Source organism: Sander vitreus, chromosome 22 (genome assembly GCF_031162955.1).
Source record: "Sander vitreus isolate 19-12246 chromosome 22, sanVit1, whole genome shotgun sequence".
NCBI lineage: Eukaryota > Metazoa > Chordata > Actinopteri > Perciformes > Percidae > Sander > Sander vitreus.
The window spans coordinates 15582213-15604115 of record NC_135876.1 but is presented as its reverse complement, the minus strand read 5'-3'; the positions used below and the strand labels follow the sequence as shown (position 1 = coordinate 15604115).

At 40.8% G+C, this 21903-nt stretch overlaps 2 protein-coding genes across 6 annotated transcripts in view; both read right to left on the bottom strand.

Moving 5' to 3' along the window:
• Positions 1-2880, bottom strand: part of map3k22 (mitogen-activated protein kinase kinase kinase 22) — a 40709-nt gene extending 37829 nt beyond the window's left edge. Inside the window, exon 1 of the mRNA XM_078281162.1 lies at positions 2498-2880. The gene's annotated coding sequence lies outside the window, so the exon portion shown is untranslated. The remainder of the gene's footprint in view (positions 1-2497) is intronic.
• A 2045-nt stretch (positions 2881-4925) lies between these two features.
• On the bottom strand, positions 4926-21810 carry dlec1 (DLEC1 cilia and flagella associated protein). 5 transcript variants are annotated; one of them, XM_078280931.1, is made up of 38 exons: positions 19498-21810; positions 19273-19413; positions 18990-19146; positions 18739-18852; positions 18463-18647; positions 17978-18201; positions 16616-16694; positions 16426-16513; positions 15952-16125; positions 15457-15593; positions 15195-15287; positions 14879-14969; positions 14589-14751; positions 13886-14078; positions 13664-13740; positions 13283-13445; positions 13077-13173; positions 12816-12946; positions 12510-12671; positions 12071-12201; positions 11747-11897; positions 11373-11489; positions 11089-11210; positions 10800-10985; positions 10641-10708; positions 10401-10552; positions 10122-10237; positions 9964-10034; positions 9103-9323; positions 8819-8977; positions 8594-8716; positions 8381-8475; positions 8140-8224; positions 7804-8001; positions 7084-7245; positions 6802-6952; positions 6171-6282; positions 4932-5707 (listed from the first exon to the last, which is right to left on the bottom strand). In XM_078280931.1, the coding sequence occupies exons 1-38, from the start codon at positions 19579-19581 to the stop codon at positions 5593-5595; spliced, it is 5088 nt and encodes a 1695-aa protein (XP_078137057.1). In that variant the 5' UTR covers positions 19582-21810; the 3' UTR covers positions 4932-5592. The 5 variants fall into 5 exon arrangements, with proteins under 5 accessions (XP_078137059.1, XP_078137058.1, XP_078137057.1 ...); XM_078280932.1 differs by lacking the exon at positions 8819-8977 and having other exon boundaries at positions 4928-5707; XM_078280933.1 differs by lacking the exons at positions 8594-8716; positions 8819-8977 and having other exon boundaries at positions 4926-5707.
• Positions 21811-21903: the final 93 nt, after the last annotated feature.

The following is a 21903-nucleotide window of genomic DNA, read 5'->3' as shown; positions in this document are numbered from 1 at the left end:
CAACTACCCCGCTTTACCATAGGGTTGGTATTATCTAGGTGGCTGGTATTTGGGTTGTGCCAGATACAGTGCTTGGCAATCACAGCTCCATTTTGTGTCTTGTCAGACTAGACAATCTTTTCCTTCTCAAAGTCTGAGAGGGCTTTCTTTATTGTTTTGCTTTAGAGAGACTATCTACCAACCACACAGCCCTGATTGAAGATGCCCTTCTGCCTGGTTCTTCCATCTCTGCAGATGACTGAAGCTCTCTTACAATGGTTACTTGGTTTTTGATTACATCTAGGCATTTCTTGCCCAGTTTAGTCAGACTGGCAGCTTCAGGAAGTGTCATGGTGGTACTAAACACCTTCCATTATGTCTCTAGCGCCATGCCTCAACACATCATTCCATTGACCTAATAGATTGGTTTCGACAGGTGCAGGCCTTTAGTAATGTTCAGTGAACTGATTTTGGGCCACATGGACCCAAATTATCACAATGAAAATTGAAGGAAATCAGGATGGTCAAAGCTCAATTTGGAGCATTATAGCAATGGCTTTGATTGCTTTATTTTAATAAAGCAATATTAAAATATGTAAAGCTCCAGCAATTTAGTATTGCTTCCACAAAGTTATGGGATTCACAATAGACAGATGAGGGATACAAATGCCAAAATCAAAAAGGAGCACAGGACAAGATATTCTGACTTTAAGTCCTGTGAATGGGTCAACCTCCAAAAAGGCTGTCTCCTACATTTACCATAATACACTCTATAGCATTTTTTTGTTGGGGTAAATTCCCATGTCTTTCGAGCTATTCACCTGCGTGTGAAGGAATAGTTTCAAAAACTAGTGTTCAATGAACACAAAAGTTCTGCCGTCTACCATGCTATGCACAGTAATATACTATATCATGATCTTGCGTCAAGCTTGTTAAGAAGGAATGACACTTAATGACAAACTTGTTTTGCTTACTAGTGTAACCAGGCAACGTCCAAAAGAGGCCATCAAGGAAAGATAATAAGCCTGCTTCTTGAGTCACAGTAACCTTTCACTTCCAGCCTTCTGGTCAGTGGGCGTCTGGCAAGTAGTCAGGCTTCTGTGAATTTAGCATATGATGGCATGACGTTACACTCCTCACTGAAGGGGAGAGCAAGAGGAAGAATACGTTGTTGTGACTAAAGACTCTCAGCATTAAATTGTCTGATGAAAATGATAGAACACAACTTTCTCATAAGTGGGCTGCTCAGAAATATAGCCTGCATGAGCAAACTCTGCAGTACATGACGTTCTTGATAAACTCTCCTTAAACATTTGACAAACAATATCGACCTTGCACCAGGTTAACCTGCAACAGAAAGTCGAGCGATAAAGTCTTTGTCATTAGTCCCATCAAAATCACAATTAACAACCCGTCGCTGCTGTCTCTGGCAAGCAAATTTACTGTGGGATCCAGTCCTGTTATCAGCCAAATGGATTGTTTTGTTTGAGGCACACCAACCATATCTGTGGGCGGCTTCAACTTGACAGTTTGATTCTCACTTTAAGGCTATTTCTGAGCCTCCTGGGGCACACCAATGTGCTGATAAACTCATCCGTCGGCTGCTCAGACTCCTGCGAGTGCACTTCATATTGGTTTGATCTGATAAACATGATGGCCTCATTAAAATCTAATTTGGCGGATTGTCTCAGAGGTCTGCCATCACAGGAATATGCTGGTGAGCTCTAGATGAAGCTCACCAGCATCCTCATCACTTTTATAACGGCCTCAGCGTGGACTCAACATACTTTGAAAATGCAAGGATGGAAATGGGCAGGGACCAGGAAGACAGTTTGAGGGAGGAACACATTTATCATGTGAAGGACTTTCCGGACAAGAGCTGAGGATTTCTCCTTCCTTTCAAAGTAAACACCAGTTTAACCCACCGGGAATAACAGAGGTCTGGAAGACTGACAGCAGAAATAAAAAAGGATACAGATCATGAATGTGTCTACAAGCACAGGATGACAATGACTTTCCAGAAATCATTCACACCTCCAGGAATGCAATTTATGCTTTACTGATTATGATTTAAGCACACACAATTGTTCAAACCATGTGAAAAGGGTGTTTTGCACTGGAAATAATCACTCATAATCAAAGGAAACCATTTATTCCAGCAACAAAATATGAATTTATCAACAAAAAGTATCTTCTTACAACAAATATGGGGCTTTTTAATGGGCCTTTACCTATCCAAATGCAATTTAATTTAGAAACACTTGCAATGAGATACATCTGTTGTTGTTCAAGTAACAGTTCCCACTTGCAAGAAGTCCTATTCAGTACGCTTTTGTATCGGTTCACATACTGCACGTTTGTGTTTTATAATATGATTTATTTAAACTACAAATTACCAAAATAATAATAACTGCAACTCTGTTTCAATGTACAGGCATGTTATTTGCTATCAACAGGAAATAACCGTCTAAAAGCAGTGATCTCACCAAACAAACCGAGACATAATCTAGACTCTTACCTTGTTATGAATGTGTCTCCACGTTGTAGTTGTGGCTGCAGGATGTATGAAGATGAATTAATTGGCGAGAGTAAGTTATCACAGATAAAACGTCAGAAAGAGCGGAAAAATCCCAACAGATGCAGAGCAAATCTTGCCCAAAAACAGTGGGCTGATATCCCGGAAACTGCGCTCAGTGCTGATGAATTACAAATACAAGCTGTGTTCAGGCAGAAAGATCTTCTCTTTTCCCAGGTGCATGATCCAGAACTGTGTTTACAGAGAGGAGTAAACTGCAATGGTTCATGTGTTCCAGAGGAAAGTTTCTTCTTTTACCACCCTGCTCTTTGCTTGTCTCCACGCACACTACAGAGCAGAGCTGAGTTTCTCCCTGAAGCTGCGCCTCTGATGTCAGCAACAACGTGAGCTCCAGGAAGTGCTGACGCTCTCCGCTGCTGCGGTTAAGTGAAGGGAGCACCGCCACCCTGTGGACACCTGGAGCAAATACAACATCTGCTACAAGTGCCTGTTTTTCTCTTCTATTCTGCATCTGCAAACAAAAACTACACGATACTAACACATTTAGGATTTATTAACAGGACAGTACATAGACACTTTACAACATTATGCTTGAACAAAACTGATCATACAGTATATTACCAGAGACTATAAAAATATATATAGAAAAAAAAATGACCCAAATATTACTTGTGATATTTTTTTATTTAATAAATGATAATGATACACATGCATATACAGTATAAGTTTTCACAATATTTTTGTATTTATTAAGCAAAAAGCAGCAGCCGTCATGACAGAGCTATTGATGGCTTAAGGACAGCCACATTAAAAGTTAAGAGGATTAAAAAAAAAAAGAAGTAAAGGTAGTTTAGGTCAATTGTAAAGACTTTTCAGCTAAACTACAAACAAAAATATGTATATTATGCTTGAAATTGGAATGCATACATGCAACACCTCTAGATGCAGCCAGGGACACATATTGTGGGCAGAATTTAATTCCCCCCCACAGCCTTGTCAGGACACCACATCTGATCAGCGGCTGAGTACAGAGATGGCAGCAGCACTTGCAGATTTTGACTGTCTCCCGATGAGCTCCTCTACAGTATGTACTGTAGGTGCTGTGCCTGATGTCCTGAGTGGCAGCACTTTCTCAGGTTGGAGTGCTTATCTTGGTCACAGGCACAGGAAAAAAAGAACGGTCCACTAATGACTCAATCCTGACAAAATGATCCCCTTTAACTAAACGTCCCTCCCTTTACTGAGCCATTAAGAACTTGGACCTTGCCTGTAGGTAGGAACCCTGTGACATCTGTAACATTTGGACACCATTGAGACAGCCATTTCTTTTTCTTGCAGTGTGGACAGCATGTTATGTTCAATCAGTGAGTGTGCCAACGTGAGCTCCAGACTAATGGGCAGTGACAATGAAACAGACCATATAAACACAGCAGTGGATTATAACTCATCTTAACAGCATGTTGTTCTCTTGTCAGGCTGCTGAACCATTGCACTGCAAGCTAGAAAAGAGGCTACCTGTGCATCAAAATCATTTATAATGGGTACAAAAAATGTAACCTGGGGCAGTCCTGTCTCCTCTTTCTGCCACATTAGACCAGACAATCAAAATAACAAATGCTCCTCTGACCTTGTCCCTAGCATCGCGCTCTTCAGATTAGTTCCACACAGCACTATTTTATTGTGATCAGACATGCCCTTGCTCTGTGTAAGACTGCTTGAGTGCAATGAATATCAATTGGACATTTGCATCTTTCTGTGGATTTGCAGCGCTTGTAGACGTCTGTACCGCTGAACTGTGCTGTAGATGAACACCACAGGCAGCTGTTATGAACAATAGCAGGCTGTGTGTATGTGTGTGTGTGTGTGTGTGTGTGTGTGTGTGTGTGTTTCTTGTTTTGTTTTTTTGCAGCATCACTTTAGCGAATGTTTCAGAAGGATTTGGGGTTTCTGGAGAAAAGCAGGTGAGAAAAGCAAGCAAGGGCCAGTGCAGTGCTGGGACTTCCCCCTCATGGGTATTGAATCAGCCTTAACCATCCCTGCAGCACTGGAACAAGATGTGTGTGTGTGGAAGCACATGTTCTCATACTTGTGTTTATCTTTTTTGATCTTTGCTAAAAGGGTCTTCTAGAAAAATCCATATCCCCTCAGGGCGAACTGCGGCTGATATCGACTGGAAAATCAATAAGGTGTGGTGAGCTCCGCAGGAAAACCTAAAAATACTGGGGATTTTTTTTTTTTTTATAGATTACATTTTATAGTAAATGATTGATTTCCTGTGAGCAATTAAGAGATTCCCAGTCCTAAGAGAGAAGCCATTGCTATGGGTCATTCTCTCAACTGGGTGTCAGGTGATAACTGATAAATGAGCGCACAGGCAGACAGTGTTTGTTAACAGCTACAGAGCTGCCCTTCATTTGTTAGAGAAATACAAGACCCATTTGATAAAACCACACTAGAAAAATGCATCCATCAAACAGGCTTTCCTGTTCTAAAAATTGTCTCCAGGGCTTATCACATGTGCAGTGGGACTGGTCTTCGATTTTCTGGACTGTAGGAGACTAGAAATTACAAAGTTGTTACTGTGATTACAGAGAGTGACTTGAAACATCCCTAAATAAAAGAGACTAGATGGTTATGCAATTCGGTGCTTTTGATAACCTTAATAATCACGTCACGTCACACAGGTAACGCTATTGTACCATAGGTGCTAAGGTCTCTATGGAACATGTAAGATAGCAGGTGATTAAGAGCCTACATGTGTCATATGAACTCGCATTAATATTAAACTGCATAAACAGTTTATGCATAAATAAATACAGAGATTAAGTTACTGTAATTCAGAGGATCTATTGCAAGTCTCAACATATCACATTATCAATTGTCTTGATAGAAAACCATTCAGAAGTTTGATTATTAAAAGCACTGTTATATGTAACAAAAATGACAGAGACCTACCGTGAAGTTGTTCTTCATATTTATTTACATTTACTTACAAAAGGACTTATAAACGAGTTGATTGAAGGAGAGCAGGTTAAATAGCAGGTGGTGATTGTGTGACTGTGATGTCATGTTGACATCTAATCAGACCTGTACACTTCATCGAAGGATCCTGTTCCCTGGAGCTGCAGAGTGACGGGGGTCTTCACCAGAGGAGACTGGATTACCACAATGGCTCTGAACTCTCTGTCCTCACTGTAACATAAATAATATGCAATCATCTGAAACGTTAGCATGTTTTGGATATCGTAGCAAAATGTTACCATAATAGTATAAGCTTAAGATTATCCCTGTGTAGACATTGTAAAGTTGCATTCGATGTCGCACGGACCGCTTAAAAAAAAATCATTCCTGCCACATTCCATAAAACGATACAACAATTCACAGCTGTGTGTGAGAGAACTCTCTAATTACCTCACACATTACAATATTGCCCCATTATGCTACTTGCACACTGATTACTTCATATTTATTTTTTGAGTTCTGGTATTTTGATCTTTTGTTATCTTATTTTATTTTATATTATTTGTTATTTCTAGTATATTTGTGAGTGAGTATGTGTGTATGTCCTTGTAACCTGCTGCTGTAACACAGTCATTTCCCAGTTTGAGATTAGATAGAAAGTCCAACCTTCTATCTATCTAATGGTGGTTGTTACCCAGGGGTGAAGCTGATCTGGAGAAACTGGCTGCAGCTGGTGACCTGCAGCTCCTTTGACCTGAGAAGCCCGAAGTCTGGTGTCACTCTGAACACATGGGAGTCTCCGTCATCTGACACACGCACACGCACGCACACACACACACACACACACACACACACACACACACACACACACACACACATCAATTGTAGGTTGACAAGCTATGCGAAAACAAAGGAATATGAATCATAATTGACAGTACTGACATCATTTCATGGTGTGACATCATATGCATCATTTTCTTGGCACTATAATTATTACTGCATACAAAAGGATTTTAAGCTCTCTCATTATATTTAACAGACTATAGAAAGGTCTGTATAGAATAATAAGGAAGATGAGTCAGACACCTTTCAACTGCTACAGAAAATAATGAGATAGGCCAACTATATATATATATATATATATATATATATATATATATATATATATATATATATATATATATATATATATAAAATAATTGCCATTCCAAAGTACTGTATGTGTAAAAGAATATGCCAGAGCCATTGTAAGAGCACTGAAGTGAATGCCAAGAAATATGGCACAAAAATAAAATGTAGAAGACGTTCAGTAGTTCAGTAGTTACCTATAACTGATTTCCAGTAAGTGTGGGCTCCATAGCTGTAGAGGCTGACTTCTATTATGTGTGTCTGCCCCACGTAGCAGAACCCAAAGTTGATGCTGTCACTGGACAGACGCATTGTAGCAAGATCCAATTGGGCACAGAGAGGCACTGTCTGCACAGAGCAGAGAAGAAATGAACTTTGAGAGGTCAATTACCTACAAATGGTTATACAGTATTATATAATAGTTTATATATTTTTGCTTTTACACATTTCTACAGTTGAGATTCACTACAGTGTCTGACCTGCAGGCTGTTGTTGCTGTAGTGAATCAGGAGGTATTGCTGGAACCTCAGCTTCCTTCCCCCTTGGGCACATTCGATCAGTGTCACCCCGGGATAGACTTCCTCATCTGCCTGGTCCACATGATCCAGAAGGGACATGGAGCAGCGGAAAGCCACTTTCACCTGGTATTCACAGAAAAGAGTACAACTTACTGCCGAGAATAACAAGATAACAGAACATTCTGTTTTTTGTTTTTGCTATGTACAGTACAGTATGTATTGGCTCAGAATTGGCCTGGGGGGGGGGAAGAAGAGATGACTACGCACAACAGTAAGCATTATCGGTCCGCGTACAATAAAGGCAATGAGTCTGTGTTACCTTATTTGACAAAAATCTATGCATTTTCCTGTTATTTCTGACAATTTGATAAACAAAAAATGTATATTATGCTTGAGTAAATAAAACCCCAACTGACAAAAAAAATTGGGGTTAAAAAATAAATAAATCACCGAAAGAGTCCAGTACAGCCTGACTCTGGAGATAAAACTAAGATCAGCACTCATTTTCAATTTTATGTTTTGCTTGTTCAACTGTTGTTGCTGTGTGGTAAATTGCTCTTCAACACATTCAGAGAGGATTTGAATTGCTATTTTTATTCTCAATTCTTGTCCTTTGGGGCTGGCTAAAACCTCTTTGAGGAGCGCCAAAAATTCCTCCATGACCGGCTCTCCTCATCTCACCTGCATGATGTGTTGTGGTTGCAGCACCAGAGACTGGCTGTCGCCAGTAGGCGGGTTGCTGGAGGTGCTGGTGTGGGCTCGAGGCTGCGGCTTGAGCACTAAAAATGGAGGCTGAGTCCCCAGTCTGAAGTGTAGGGGCATTTCAGAGTTGTTTTTCAGCTTAAGGGCCCGTGTGATGTCAAATTCACAAACTACCAGCTACGGAGAAAAACAACCAGAAAAGCGACCACTGAGCATGACTGGTCTGAAATACTGTACACCCTTGGGATCAATACCTCAGGCGTGCACTTCAGTGCGTCAGAGTACTGTTGATTATTGAAGATTTCTCAGACCGACCTCCTCTGATTCTGCCCTTAGTAAATCACCGGCCGAGGCGTGAAACTCCAGCACCCCCTCGTCCTCCTCCATCTGTACTAACAGCCTGCAGCAACAGCGAGCCAAGAGGAAGATATGTAACTTAATCAGACCAACTCTGTGCTCATTTTACCTAACCTGAGTTCATTTTAATTTTAGGAAACATAAATTGAGCTGGAAGCATTGGGGTTTTCGGGGACTTAGTATGATTGTAATTGCTTACACTGCAGGCTTAACTACTGCTAGTAGATCCATTCTGACAGGCTCCAAATCCAAACCCTGAGCTCTTCCAACTTTACCCGGGACACAGGCAGCCATCTGTAAACAAACACAACACAATGATAAGGAAATTTAGGTTGGGTCAGAAGTCAACTTCAGTTTGCCTTTTACAGGATTTAAAATTGAAAGACACTGTTTAGTGTTTTGAGCGTGGCACCTCGGAGTCTAGACTTATAAAGCCCAGAGCCAGGCCCACACATCTGGATTCACGGCCTGACCCGGAAAGAGTCAAAGGAGTGAAAGATACATGGATGGTGCCGCTGCTCTTTGCTGGAATCACCTTGGGATAAACAGCAGAAAAAGAAAATGCATTACTCATATGGCTAAAAGCAAGATTTAAGTGTTAAAATGGAGGTATGTGGCTAAAATCTTATCGACGTACTATTTGCTGGGGTGTGATGCAGTATGGGTAATCTGAGAGGTTGCCCACATGAGGTCTGATGTGGACAGAGAGGAGATTTTTCTTTGCAGGAGATGGATAAAGACAGGTTTCTTCTTCCTCACAGTCATCCTCGGATACATACTCCTCCTCTTCTCCGCTCTGCCAGTTTGAGCCAATGAAATGTGGGTCCACTTACTGGCATCGTAGCCATAAAAATGTCCCAGAGGCAATGTCATAAAAGTCATTAAAGTTTATGTTTGTGTTGTCATGTAAATTGTACTCACAGTCATGCTTTGGAGATAGTCGCTCGTTCCCTCAGAACCTGGGGTCTTATTTCTTTCCCACGCTGTTTGAATGTCCCCACCAGAGATCCCTATTGCTCCACTCAGCACTTCATTGCCATCAGCATCTTTAACTGGAAAGGCGTGTCCATATGCCACCACAACATCCACCAGTTTACGGTCATTCTGATCTATGTTATATGTTTCCCAGTCCATGCGAATATCTGCCAGCAAAAAAAGATTCAGATCAGAAAAATGTATTAACCAGCTAAACTAGTTCATTGCAGTGACAAATAACAACAAATATAGTCAGAGAGGTCACACCCAACTGCATATTAAAGACATACTGCAATGCAGTAGTCAATACTAACACACAAACTAAGACATATTCCAAGCAGATGTTAGCATAGCTCAGGATTCCGCCTAGCAACTAAACTAAAATACAATTTATCAATTCATAAATAAAAGCCAGATTACAAGGGATGCACCCAAAACAGGACCAATAAAACAGGCAATAAACCCTTCAAAACTATGTCCATATCTCAGAAAACAAGCAAATATTCCATGTCATTCATAAGTTTCACAGCTGTGGGCATCAAAGACCTTTTAAATCGTTCTGTGGAGCATCTGGCCACTCTATACACTTTTTAGACTACTTAAATACCACATGGGGGGATGAAACTGAAGTAGGGTTATTACTGCCAATACCGTCTCTAATGAATTAGGAGTTAAAACAACTCTTGAAGCAGCCTTTTTAATAGAATTTGTTGATGAAAATGCTGTTACCCCAACAGACAAGAAATGTGAGGGTGCAACAATTTCCCCCTCAGATCAGGATGGGTTTTTTTTAATAATTCCTCTTACCAAACATAGTGGGATTGTTGATGCGAAGAGAACGAGACACTGTGTCACCTCCAGATACGTGAGTGCCAAACCTAATGATGCAAACAGGAATGTCAAACCGAAAGATATAATGCCATCATTAGTGTATTTTAATTGGAGAAATGGAAAGCGGAACAGACTGTGTGATTGGTCCCTGGTTCTGGTCATCTGGACGTGGGCCTGTCATTTGGAAGTAGAGTGGGCAGCCTGTCACCTTCATCTGCATGGGAATGAGCGTGGGCTGGAGGTCCCCCACCTGCAGGAGGAAAATCACATTTCAACATTATTCATCGATCTACAACAAAATGAAGGATGAGGATACATGCGTAAACATTGAAGCTCCTCATCTCAATCTTGCAGAACAAAGTAAATTCTAATCCTGAAATATCTAGTTAGCACCTATAAATATGGTCACATACTTTGCATATGAGGTGATCTCTGTATTCCCCCCACATGTCAGTGTAGGCAGTGACATCCACAGTCTGGGTCTCAAAAGGTCCCAGCATCCCAGTGTCGGGTAGGACAAAGAATGCGGCACCTTTTCCATGAGCCAGCAGGCTGCTCACAAACTCTGCCAATAGATACAGAAAGTATGAGTATGTATTCAATCTGCTTAATTTTAAAAGTGAAAAGTGAAAAATAAAAAAGTTAAAGCATACCCTTGTGAGCTTTTTCTTCTACTTTCTTAGCTTGAAAAGAGTGAAGCGGATTCTTAACGCATGTGAATCTGCGATTTAAATGCAGCCCGTGTCAAATCTGCAGTACAATGAAGTTATTCTTTGATCCATTATTCAGGTCAGTGAGCTAGCTCCTCTTACCTTTTTTCTGAGTGGTTATTGGGCTTTGAGGCATGGCAGGTGAAATACTCCGCCTCTATGGTGAAAGGGGCAGGGATAGCCGTTTGATTGGTTATCAACAACTGTTTAGTAACGGCTCTCTTCAAAATGACATCGTCTCCAAAGTCAAGTACCAGTGTTGAGAGGCTCTCATCATCTGGGGGGGAGCTAAAAGCAACGAACAGTGACCATGACTTACCAAACACGTATGCTATAGAGTTAGTGCAGCTAATAGGTGGTTAGATAATCGATTTTAAACCAAGACTATTACCAAACACTGGGTAACGAGTAGGACACACTGAGTTTCTTGATTTTGGAAGCCACGATGCCAACAACAAGAGGAGCGTTCATCCCCTGGACCTCACAGAGAGCAGCCACCTCAGTCAGCTCCAGCTGGACAAACAGACAAATATTTAAAGACAATTCTCAAAAAAAAGACAAAATCCAAATAGAATTGGTGCATCTTTTAGCTGCAAGCAGCACAATATGCCTCCTTCACTCTCACATTCTCAGGTGATAAGGGCCAAATCTTGTGTTAATAACTTTTGTACTTACATCTGAGTGAGAGATAAAGGTAACTGTGATCTCCAAACTGGCATTAGGTCCTAGAGTACCAGATGAGGGGTCAAAACTGGCTGTATACAGTTCAGCCTGTTTACCCTGGAGCTGTGTCTGGTGGGAAAATGTAACGCTCACATCACCAAGTATTGTCATAAAAGACATCCTAGATTCAGCCAATTTTATCTACGAGAAAAAAACTAATAACCATTCTCTAATTGATAATATGTGCCCAAACAACCTTACATTTTATATGGATTATGCACTGCAAACATGCATACAGACTCAGGCTTTTTTACATGATTTTAATGCAGCATTCATTCTTCTTACAGTAAGTTAAGTGGTGATGAAATATAGTGACGCCAGCATACCATCCAGCTAAAGTCTGAAGGCAGCAGTGTCTGGTTGAATAGAGTGATGGTCGCCTTGGCAGGAACTCCAACGTAGAGTTCAGAGAGGAGCAGCTCACAGTTGAGCAGACACACCTGAGGAGACTGCACATCTGCTCGCACCGACAGCTGACTGCAACGGACACACAGGTGGTGTCACTTGTTCTCAACAGGACACTGAGTAACATCATTATTGTTGTCAGGGCTGGTCCCTCTGCACCACTTAAGAGACCCTAAGTTCAAGCTGCCTTTAAAAACAATGCTTATTGAGGAGCAGTGAAGTTGTATGCAGCTGAGCATCCTTACCATCCTGTTCCATTCTCCACAGTCAACTGCAGCTCTGTTTCATATCGCTGGCAGAATTGGGGTCTGAAAAGCACATCCACACTGCAGGAGGCCAATGGGGGCAGCACACCTCTGTGCGGCTCTACTAAAATCTAAGCAACAGAGATTCATATAGATTTAATCATACTTTTTATCACAAAGGTGTTGCTACATTAGTCCACTGTACAATAGACCTTTTTCACGGCAGACATGTTGACATGTCATAGTAGGAAAAGCACAGGTGTATTCAAAACCATTAATGATGGCTGCGTTCCACTTAGGAGAGGCCCTGGCATTGTGCATGTTGACTCATTGAAATAGCTTACTGGGACACTTGATGGAATGGAGCCATTGTTACCAATTCAGCTGTGCTTTTCCTACTACGACAAGTCAAAATGTCTGCTGTGAAAAAGGTCCATACCTGTGTGCCTTCGCGGTCCTGCTGACTATTATGCCTCTCCATCAATGTCCAAGAGGACTCCAGCTGGGTGATGTTAGTGAGGAGCAGCGTGGTCTGTGTCTGCTCCCCGAGCTTCAAGAGCCCAAACTCCACACTGGGCACACTGAGGGTCACTATGGGACCCTATACAAAATCAAATGATGAGCATAAAGAGATCACAGCAACAAACTACCAATGTGGAATAGAAAAGCATTTTGTGAATATGTTAGCCATGACGTGTTTAGTGATTTTGTGATGGTGTTAAGATGTAGCCCATAACCCTTTTACCTTAAAAGAGACTTCCACGGCCAGAGTGACGGGCTCATGGCGATGCTCTATGTGGCAAACCAGACTGGTCACAACCCTGTCTGGTTTCCCTCCACTCAAAATCAGGTCGAAATCGAAACACTCATTCTCCTCTAGACCCACAGAGGACAAATCCATTAATGATGAACCGATAAATCAACTATATGAAATGCTGTTTACAATTCATTATGCACAAATTGAAGGAGGTTTCTGTATTATTCTACGTTGTACTGTGTGACACACCTATTCTACCATTAGAGGGCTCTACTTCTATTACGTGGCTGCTGCTGCTCATTGTCTCCCATTGAAAAAAGATGCAGGTTTTGCTGTGGTTCCACATCTAATACACACAAAACACAGAAACAACATGTATGTAACTGTAATGATTTGATGGAAATCTAATTTCTGTCAATTATAGTTAACAGAAGGAGAAAAGTGACTGAAATAACCTTGAATTGCCTGCGGGTGGTCGTGCAAATAAAAATCTCTCCGGGGATTACAACAGCGTAGGGCTCCAGTAGGACCTGATACGGCTCTGTGGACCCCTTGACCTCTATCTCCATGACGATGACATCACTCACCTTGGAGCCAGTGCGCACAGGCTGAAGGACACTAGATTTCCACACACACACACACACACACACACACACACACACACACACACACACACACACACAGAAGCAATCCAACACTTTGTTGTATGCCAAAGGAGCTTCTAATGTGTGCTGTCAAAGTTATTTGTATTTGATAACGTGCTGTTATTTTTTTACATATTAATATTTACAGTACACACTTCTACCACTGTTCATACAAAGTCACAGGAACTTTACCCAATGTCACTGGGCTCTGGTGGCAGCTGGGGGACATCCCTCAGGACTAAGTGACAAACACTGTGGTAATCCTTCAACTTAAGAAAACACAAACATTTTTAATAGGACATTAAATAAATATCAGCTTTGAGCTTCTAAACAGGAGACTCATAATAAGTAAAGAAACACATCATTCTTAAAGCATAACGAGGGTTATCATAAACTGATTCCTGTTTTCTGTACCTCTTTAGGACAGAAGGTGAACAGAAACTCTTGTTCCTGGCAGGGGGCCAGAACCCCTGTTATGGGGCTGATGTGGAAAACATCATCTGTGGCCAGGTGGAACTGGATATGGGAGGGCTCTGGGGTTTCCCCTGGAAGCAGAGGGTGCAGGTTTGGCTTCATGATCTGCCAGTGGAAAGGCAGCTCCAAGTGGCTTCAGCCCCAGAGAGAGAGAGAGAGAGAGAGAGAGAGAGAGAGAGAGAGAGAGAGAGAGAGAGAGAGAGAGAGAGAGAGAGAGAGAGAGAGAGAGAGAGAGAGAGAGAGAGAGAGAGAGAGAGAGAGAGAGAGAGAGAGAGAGAGAGAGAGAGAGAGAGAGAGAGAGAGAGAGAGAGAGAGAGAGAGAGAGAGATGTAACGTGATATTTAATGATCCCTGAAGGAAAACTATTTCTACTTGTGCTGCTGCACAGGGTCAGTGACAGAGCAGCTTGTGGTTAATCAGTATTTAGTTTCTTACTCAAGAACACTTCAACTAAATAAATTCTGCCAACACTGGGGCTTGAATCCCAGCGCTCCAATTTAAGAGTGGTCTCCCTTCTCACTATGTTATCCTGTGGCCACAACATTTGTACTTGTGGAGAGGCACGAGATTAAAACATTTTAAAAACATGATACTATTGTATATCATGCTTCGTTGTGATGATATATGAGGGTGTGAGGCTTACACATTGTTTCTAATGATGACTTTTTTCTGTTGCCCAGAGTGAGGGTTGCATGGGCTGAAACGGACAAAGTGCTCTGCAGTGAGATCATGCACCTCTCCCACCACAGGAGGCTCAGTCTTCCCAGATACAGACACAAGCTCAAGTGCAATCAGCTGGCCCAAACCTGGGAAACACAAACACATTATAGAGACATCCAAATAAGCACATTTTACCTTAGATTAGGTGAATTTCAAATGATGATATTTTTTAACAGACTAGTAAAAAGTGTTTTGATCACTGAAAAGATTCACCTTCAATGGAAATGTCTTTCACCTGGCAGTTGTCACACACAACAGTGAACATTTGACAGCTCTGCTCAGCAGTGGTGGGAAAGAAAACCACCTGCAAACACACACACACACACACAGAGATAAGGACTGAATTTCTACGTGCACACAGCTAGTGAAACCTGCCTCTTAAAACTGTGAAGTAAGCTGAGAAGCCTTAAAATCCTCTAAGTGAGAGTTGCTATTGTCAACTGTGGTTTTAATACAGTCAAATAACACATGACTCTAAAGCATTGTATCTACATATTTTTCTTTTACTTTACCCCAATAACACACTCACCTCCACTATAGTGGCCTCTCCTGGCTGCAGCACAAAAAGAGACGGGCTGACTGCAAAGGGGGGCTGCTCAGAAAAGCAAGTTCTTGCCACAGACTATATAAAGAAGGAAAAACAGATAAACAGTCAAGCACATGAGGGATTCCTTCTTCTTTTTCTTTTTTTTTTACAATAAAAAAAAAACCGAAATATTTTGGTATCTATTGTAAGTAAGTAACCCATCGCCACAATGAAACAGTATCTTATGTGTCAGATAGATTTTTACCCTGAGGTTTGAGGCTGGCCACTGGTTCTTGGGGATGACGCAGAAGGTCCCAGCACTGAGGCCAATATTTTGGCACAGGAACTCAACACATTTTACTCCTCCGATCAGACAACAACCACAATTCAGAACTCTTGGTACTGCACAATAATTAGGGGGGAAACAAATCAATAATGCATGATCGAATGAAGTATAGAGATAGAGAGATAGAGAGAGAGATAGAGAGATAGAGAGAGAGATAGAGAGTGAGATAGAGAGAGAGAGATAGAGAGATAGAGAGAGAGATAGAGAGATAGAGAGATAGAGAGAGAGATAGAGAGAGAGATAGAGAGATAGAGAGAAAGAGAGATAGATAGATAGATAGATAGATAGATAGATAGATAGATAGATAGATAGATAGATAGATAGATAGATAGATAGACTTCATTAATCCCAAATTGGGAAATTACTCATGAGCACAACAATAATGTTGGGCTGGTAGATTGTAATGAGACTCACATGTGAGTATTGGAGGGGGTCTTCTGGCCACGATGGGCACCACGAGCAGGAGTTCAGCCTGGGTCTCCACCACTATGAAGTCCTCATAATCCCCCAGGGAGTCTGGAGCGAAGCGTACTGTGTACTTACAGCTCATCCCTGGGGCAACAACACCACCCTCACCAGGGAATCTCCCTGCCAAAAAATATCTGAATATCAATCCCTTCTTACATTGTACCAGTGTCATTCTCTACATTCACGTGTGTGCAATTCATCTTCTCATACTCATGCTTAATACAGTAGGTGGTGCTGATGTTCACTTACAGGATCCAACAGCAACACAGGAATGCTCGAAACCACAAATTACATTCCAGATATGCTTGACTTTATTTGCCAAACTCTCTGGCATTCCTTTTTGATACAGTCACTGACATGTGACACACTACCAACAGTAACATGTATGTAAATTCAATCAAAACAAAAGGAAGAGTTCACCCAGTCCAATAGAGAAGTAAGGAGTGGTAGGAGGGATGACCCGGACAGTACGGCTTGCAGAAGTCAAGTTTTTCAGCTCCAGACTAGTCTAGAACAAAACAGGGCGTGTTACTGTACATCAGCTCATTGACAAACAGTAAGTAGTCCTGTGTTAAGTAATAATTGTTTAGTAGAAGTCACTGAAATCTACCTCATATACATGTCCCACAATGTAGTCAGAGAAAACCACCACTGCAGGGTTTGCTAAAAAGACTGGTTCATCAGTTGAGCTTCAAGGAGAAAGAGCACAAACACAACACCTAAGTATCCTGTCTGTTCTCAAATAAAGACAGTCTTACAGGAATTGGTGAGCTGGGTAACAAGCTACTAATGCCAGAATTACCTTCTACGTAAAACCACAAAGCAAGCATTTCTAATTTTACTTTATTCATCTGCCAAAGAAGAACTTTTTGCTTTTGCTTTTGCTTTTGGGTCGGATCCAAGCTGGAGCTGCTGAAGCAGGAAGGGGTTCTTGGACCCAATAATGCTCATCATTGTCATCCACAGTGTGTGTACATATAAGGCATAAATGAAAAGAGAGTCACGCGTATATACACAAACATGAACCTGGCATCCTATTCCTTTACACAAAGAGTAAAAACAAAAAGTTATCAATGCATATGTACAGAGTTAATGCTATCTTATTTCAAATTACTTGCAGAGTTAGTGGTAGATCTTGCTGACATGACAGCAGTCAAATAGTCTACTATATCCTCTCACTGTTAGTTGTGGCGAACAGTGTTGCACATGCAGAATGGGTGACAAATGGGTGGTCAACATTTTCAAATGCATGTCAAAATGCATTTGAAAATGTTAACCACCCATTTGCTAAGAATCAATCTAACTTCAAATATTATGTGACCCAGGCCTGATTTGATTAAGAATGTAATGTGACAGTCAGATGGAGAAAAAAATTTTTTGCCCTGAGATTCTTTTAGCATAATTGGTGGGAAAATCCACTCTGGTTTCATGGGTAAAGGGGACTGTGCTAGGTTGAATTCATTATATGGGAATAAGAACTATTTTTTAGAAGATGCACGGATACAGCTTCAGCTCTATACTGCGATAAGGCAGTTATAACTGCAAGCTTGGCACAAAACATTTATACCCAATATACTGTATGTAGAGACCATGACAATTATAAAGGCTTTGATGTTTTTTGTTTGTAATACCTTCACAGTTGGTATAATTCTTACACCATTACAACAGAAATACTAATAATATGAGGATCAAGAAACACACCCTGGCAGATGCACTGTACGATAAATGACATAATGTCAGAAGTATCAAGTTACAAAGTTCTGCTTTGGAATAAAAGGTGCAATCTGGTAAAGAGTACTTATGTTTGCAGTTTATATTGAAGAGGCATTGTCTGCCCTAAGACTATTGTATTTCGTCAAGTATTATCCATACAACATTTTCATATATGACACACAATGTCAATATCCTGCCTTTTTATAGATCTTGCTCTATGACACAATGATAAGCAGGTACTGTAACACATTTCAGGTACCTTTGCTCATCCATCTCTTTCCTCACATGCTCTGTCTTCCCCACTTTGGTCCTGGGCCGTACGAGGGATGTGCCACTCTGCTGTGCATTCGGTGGAAGGAAGCGAGGATTGCGTAGGAAACTGTGTCGATCTTTCAGCTTCTGAAGTTTTTCCCATCCCTCTGCCCGATCCTTTGCGCTTGGCTCATCCTTCCACTTTGGTCTGGGTTTGGACTGGGTGAGCCTCTGTGAAACATATTTATAGTACTCTTCATCCCAGAGGAACTCTGGCTTGCCAAATCAGAATCTTCATTTACATCAGTTTTCAAAACTCACTCTTTTTATGTTCTATTTGTCCCTGTTGTCTTCCTTTTTTCAATTAGTCTTTTGTTTCAGGTGATTATCTACTCTTTTTAATTGTAATATTAGTTTTTTTTAGATTTTATCTGTGTAAAATGTATCTCGATAGCTCTCTTATCAACAGGGTGTAGGCTTGTGACTCCTCACCTCCCTAGAAGTTTTCGTCCTCTTTGGGGTAACTAAGCTGGATTCAAGCGTCAGGCTGAGATCTGATTCATTCATTCCTGAGACAATCTTTTTTGAACTGGGAATTAGAGTATAACCATCATCCTGAGGCTCCCTGGACACGTGCATGGCGTAAGCGATGGTGGGTTTGCCAGGATTTGATTTCACTGACAGGAAAAGGATAAGTGAAATGATGAGCCAAAGCACACCGCACCGGCCATTAATAAATTAAGATGAATCCAAAAGGGGGTCATGTACTTGCTGCTGGTGCTTCCACCCGTGGTTTTTGTGTAGTTAAGTAGTCCTGCGGGGAAATGAGGTTGTTCATTTCGAGAAGATCTTTGTCTACGCACCAGGAAAAGGCTGATTTGACTGAAAATAGACATAAGACATAACATCAAATAACATCCCTGGTATATTTAAAGTAAATATATATAGACAGTTACAGGTCATCTTCTTTACAGCAGTATGACATATTATATCAATTCATGACAATGTTTCTATCTCACCTGTGAGGAGGCCCTGGTGATCATAAACATCTCCCATCTCCTCTTTCATTCTCTCATAAGCCTGGCTTTCTGTGGCTGCAGCCCGAGCTCTGGCCTGAATTATATGACTCTCCAGCATGTCAGCCTCTTTTATACGCAGGCTGTATTCAGAATGAGCCTGTGTGATTGAAATAAAGCATAATAAAAATAACACAGATATATATATCATTGTGATAATGTATCTATTGGAATTGCATTGTGAAGTCTGCAGTACAGTTTTGCAGTGTTATTAGTAGGTTGTTACCTGTTGAAGCTCTGCAACATATCTGTCATGGTAGCTGCTTCGTCCATTTTTTGTCTTGATGAGGTTGGACAAAGTGTCTTTCCCGATGATGTCTTTTGTGTAAAGGTCTTTAAATGTGCTTGCTAACACATGAGAAATGTCCTAGTGTAACGTTAAAAGAAAGAGATGGTTTAAAAATGTGATTATTACGTTATCAGTATTTTTAGCAGCAGGTGTTCTTCATACCTGTGACTTTTCTGATGCGGGTCTGTGACTGTTCACAGACGGATCAATCCGCGATTTTTCTCTCGTGTCTGGTTCTTCTAGCATGGTACAGAAGCACTGACCCACTCATGTAGCTAGCTAACTGTGCTAGCTAATTTCCTAAACAGCTAACGTTATGCTAGTTGGCTATAAGTTAGCTAGTTAATTAGCGAGAACTAGTTTATTAGCACGTAAAGTCAATGTCAAAACAGACATGTAGCGTTAGCAAGACGAGTTTCACAAATCATTAACCTTCCAAAGATAACCCATCCACATAATTTAGCTAATGCGGTGGCTAAAAGTTCATTTTGTTCAAGTCTTTCACTACTTGCTGCTTTTCCGCCATATTTGTGTACATGTGGTTGCCATAGCGACAGCCAAAGCTACATCCGCTGTTGCACTGGAAGGATAGAAAATATTTCTTTAAACTTTAACTTTAAAACTCTCACACACACACACACACACACACACACACACACACACACACACACACACACACACGCGCGCGCGCGTTTAATCTTAAACCATATTTAGCCTAATGTATGTGTGCTCATCTTTTTTTTTATGGAAAATCTTAAACAGAAAAAATAAAAAGACTGCTACAGCTATGTGGAGGATAAAAAAGTGCATTTCCCTCTGAAAAAAGTCGAAGTATAAAGTAATATAAACTAAAAATACTCGCTACCTGAAAATCGCACTTATGTACTGAAAAGTAAATAAGTACATTTACTCATGTTCAGTCTGAACAGGAGTAGCCTAAATGTACTTATTTACTCTCCAGTGCCTTATACAAATAAACCAGTAATATACTACTGGCCTTATACTCTGCAAAAACATCAACTAACAACTAAAACATTGACTAAATAAATAGTTCAAAGATAATTGACGATTATAATGCTTGATTTATTTTTGATTGATTGATTATCATTCAACTCATCACTTAAAGTGACAAAACTTAAACTCTTGCTTTTTAGATCTAAGGTTTTTCCAAGTTGAAACTGACAAACACATGCTACATTGACTTAATGAACAAAGATGGTTTCATTTAATTAAATTAGGGTGATTTCAAGTGTTTCCTGATTTTTTGCAGCATTTTCTGACTCACAGCTGACACACTGAACCAGACTACCTCATGAGACCAAATGCAACATATTTATTAAACAATCACATCCGCATACTGAACTGCCATGAGGTGTGACAGTTTCTGATCCTTGTGTGTGACTTATTTTCCAAGAAGCTACCTAGAAAGAATAGCTGGCTGCCCTTGTACAATGCAAAAGTAAAAACAGGTACTGAAGGAAGTGGTTTCTATCAATTGTGGCATGCAAAGTCTTATAAAATCATTGCAGAGCATTTTTGCCTATGGCCTTATGCAAAAAGGGCAGTTTCTTTATAAAAAAAAATCAATAATGTGTTTCATTTAGGAGGCAAAGTTTCCAAAAACACCCCAAACCAAATCCTTGACTGTGCTGATCTGCTCATACAATGCTCAAGTGGGATTCTCAAAGAGGCAATTGGTGGCACTTTGTTGTTTGTCAGACAGAGCTTCTTCTTTTTCACAAGACTTGCTCCAGCACGAGAGTTCATAGAACAGAAGAGGCTGGCAAACACTGATAATAGAGAGGGACAAAGCGTGATCTGTCTAAGCCCTCAATATTACATTATAACAATGAGCAGGAGCTTGCACCTCCAATGCACAAACACTTTTTACCTACTACTACTACTTTAAAGTACCCTATACAATATTAGTGATACCAACAACAATAACAACAAGTGACCTCTCTAACAATTCGCCAGTGGCCAGAAAGAGCACCTTTGTGTTCACAAGGGATGGGGTAGGCATGATAACCAACACCTGTTCACTTAGCTTTGATTTGTTGCTTTAGCACGTATTTCTGTTTGAATCAACACTGTGCTGAAATGTCTTAAAGGACTGATGCCTTTAGCTGCTGTCAGTAGGCCTACATTGTGTCCCTAGTGAAAGACCTTACAATAACGATGTTGATTGATGGTGTGATGTGGAGTGATGCTACTCTCAACATTAACTGTGCAGTGTAAAAAGGTCAGGAACACCCTACATAAGATCACACTATTGGAACAGAATGCTACATGAAATCACAGCCTTGAGTTGATTCATTTATATAGTAAAGCCTCTATATAACATTGTCTCATCAAGGTTTACATTGGACCTTGTGAAAGCTCATTTTTAGTCTACATTGGTAGAATTCCATCCAATGGAGTGGTTTCCACTTGCAGGGAGCTGAATAAAAGTTATGAGAGAAAACAGTGGAGGACTTGTCAGACTGGTTTTGCAGTGGGTGTGGACTGATGGCGCATAATAAGTTTATTCTTTGATATAGCTTAAGAGCCGGCTGGGCTACACATTCT

Excerpts from the sequence above, each read along its gene's own strand:
- dlec1 (XM_078280931.1), bottom strand. The coding sequence starts at position 19,581 with ATGCTAGAAGAACCAGACACGAGAGAAAAATCGCGGATTGATCCGTCT. Across the intron at positions 18,853-18,989 it reads TCACCAGGGCCTCCTCACAG|TCAAATCAGCCTTTTCCTGG; the intron begins GTGAGATAGAAA and ends GTCTATTTTCAG. Across the intron at positions 9,324-9,963 it reads CAACAATCCCACTATGTTTG|ATATTCGCATGGACTGGGAA; the intron begins GTAAGAGGAATT and ends TTTTGCTGGCAG.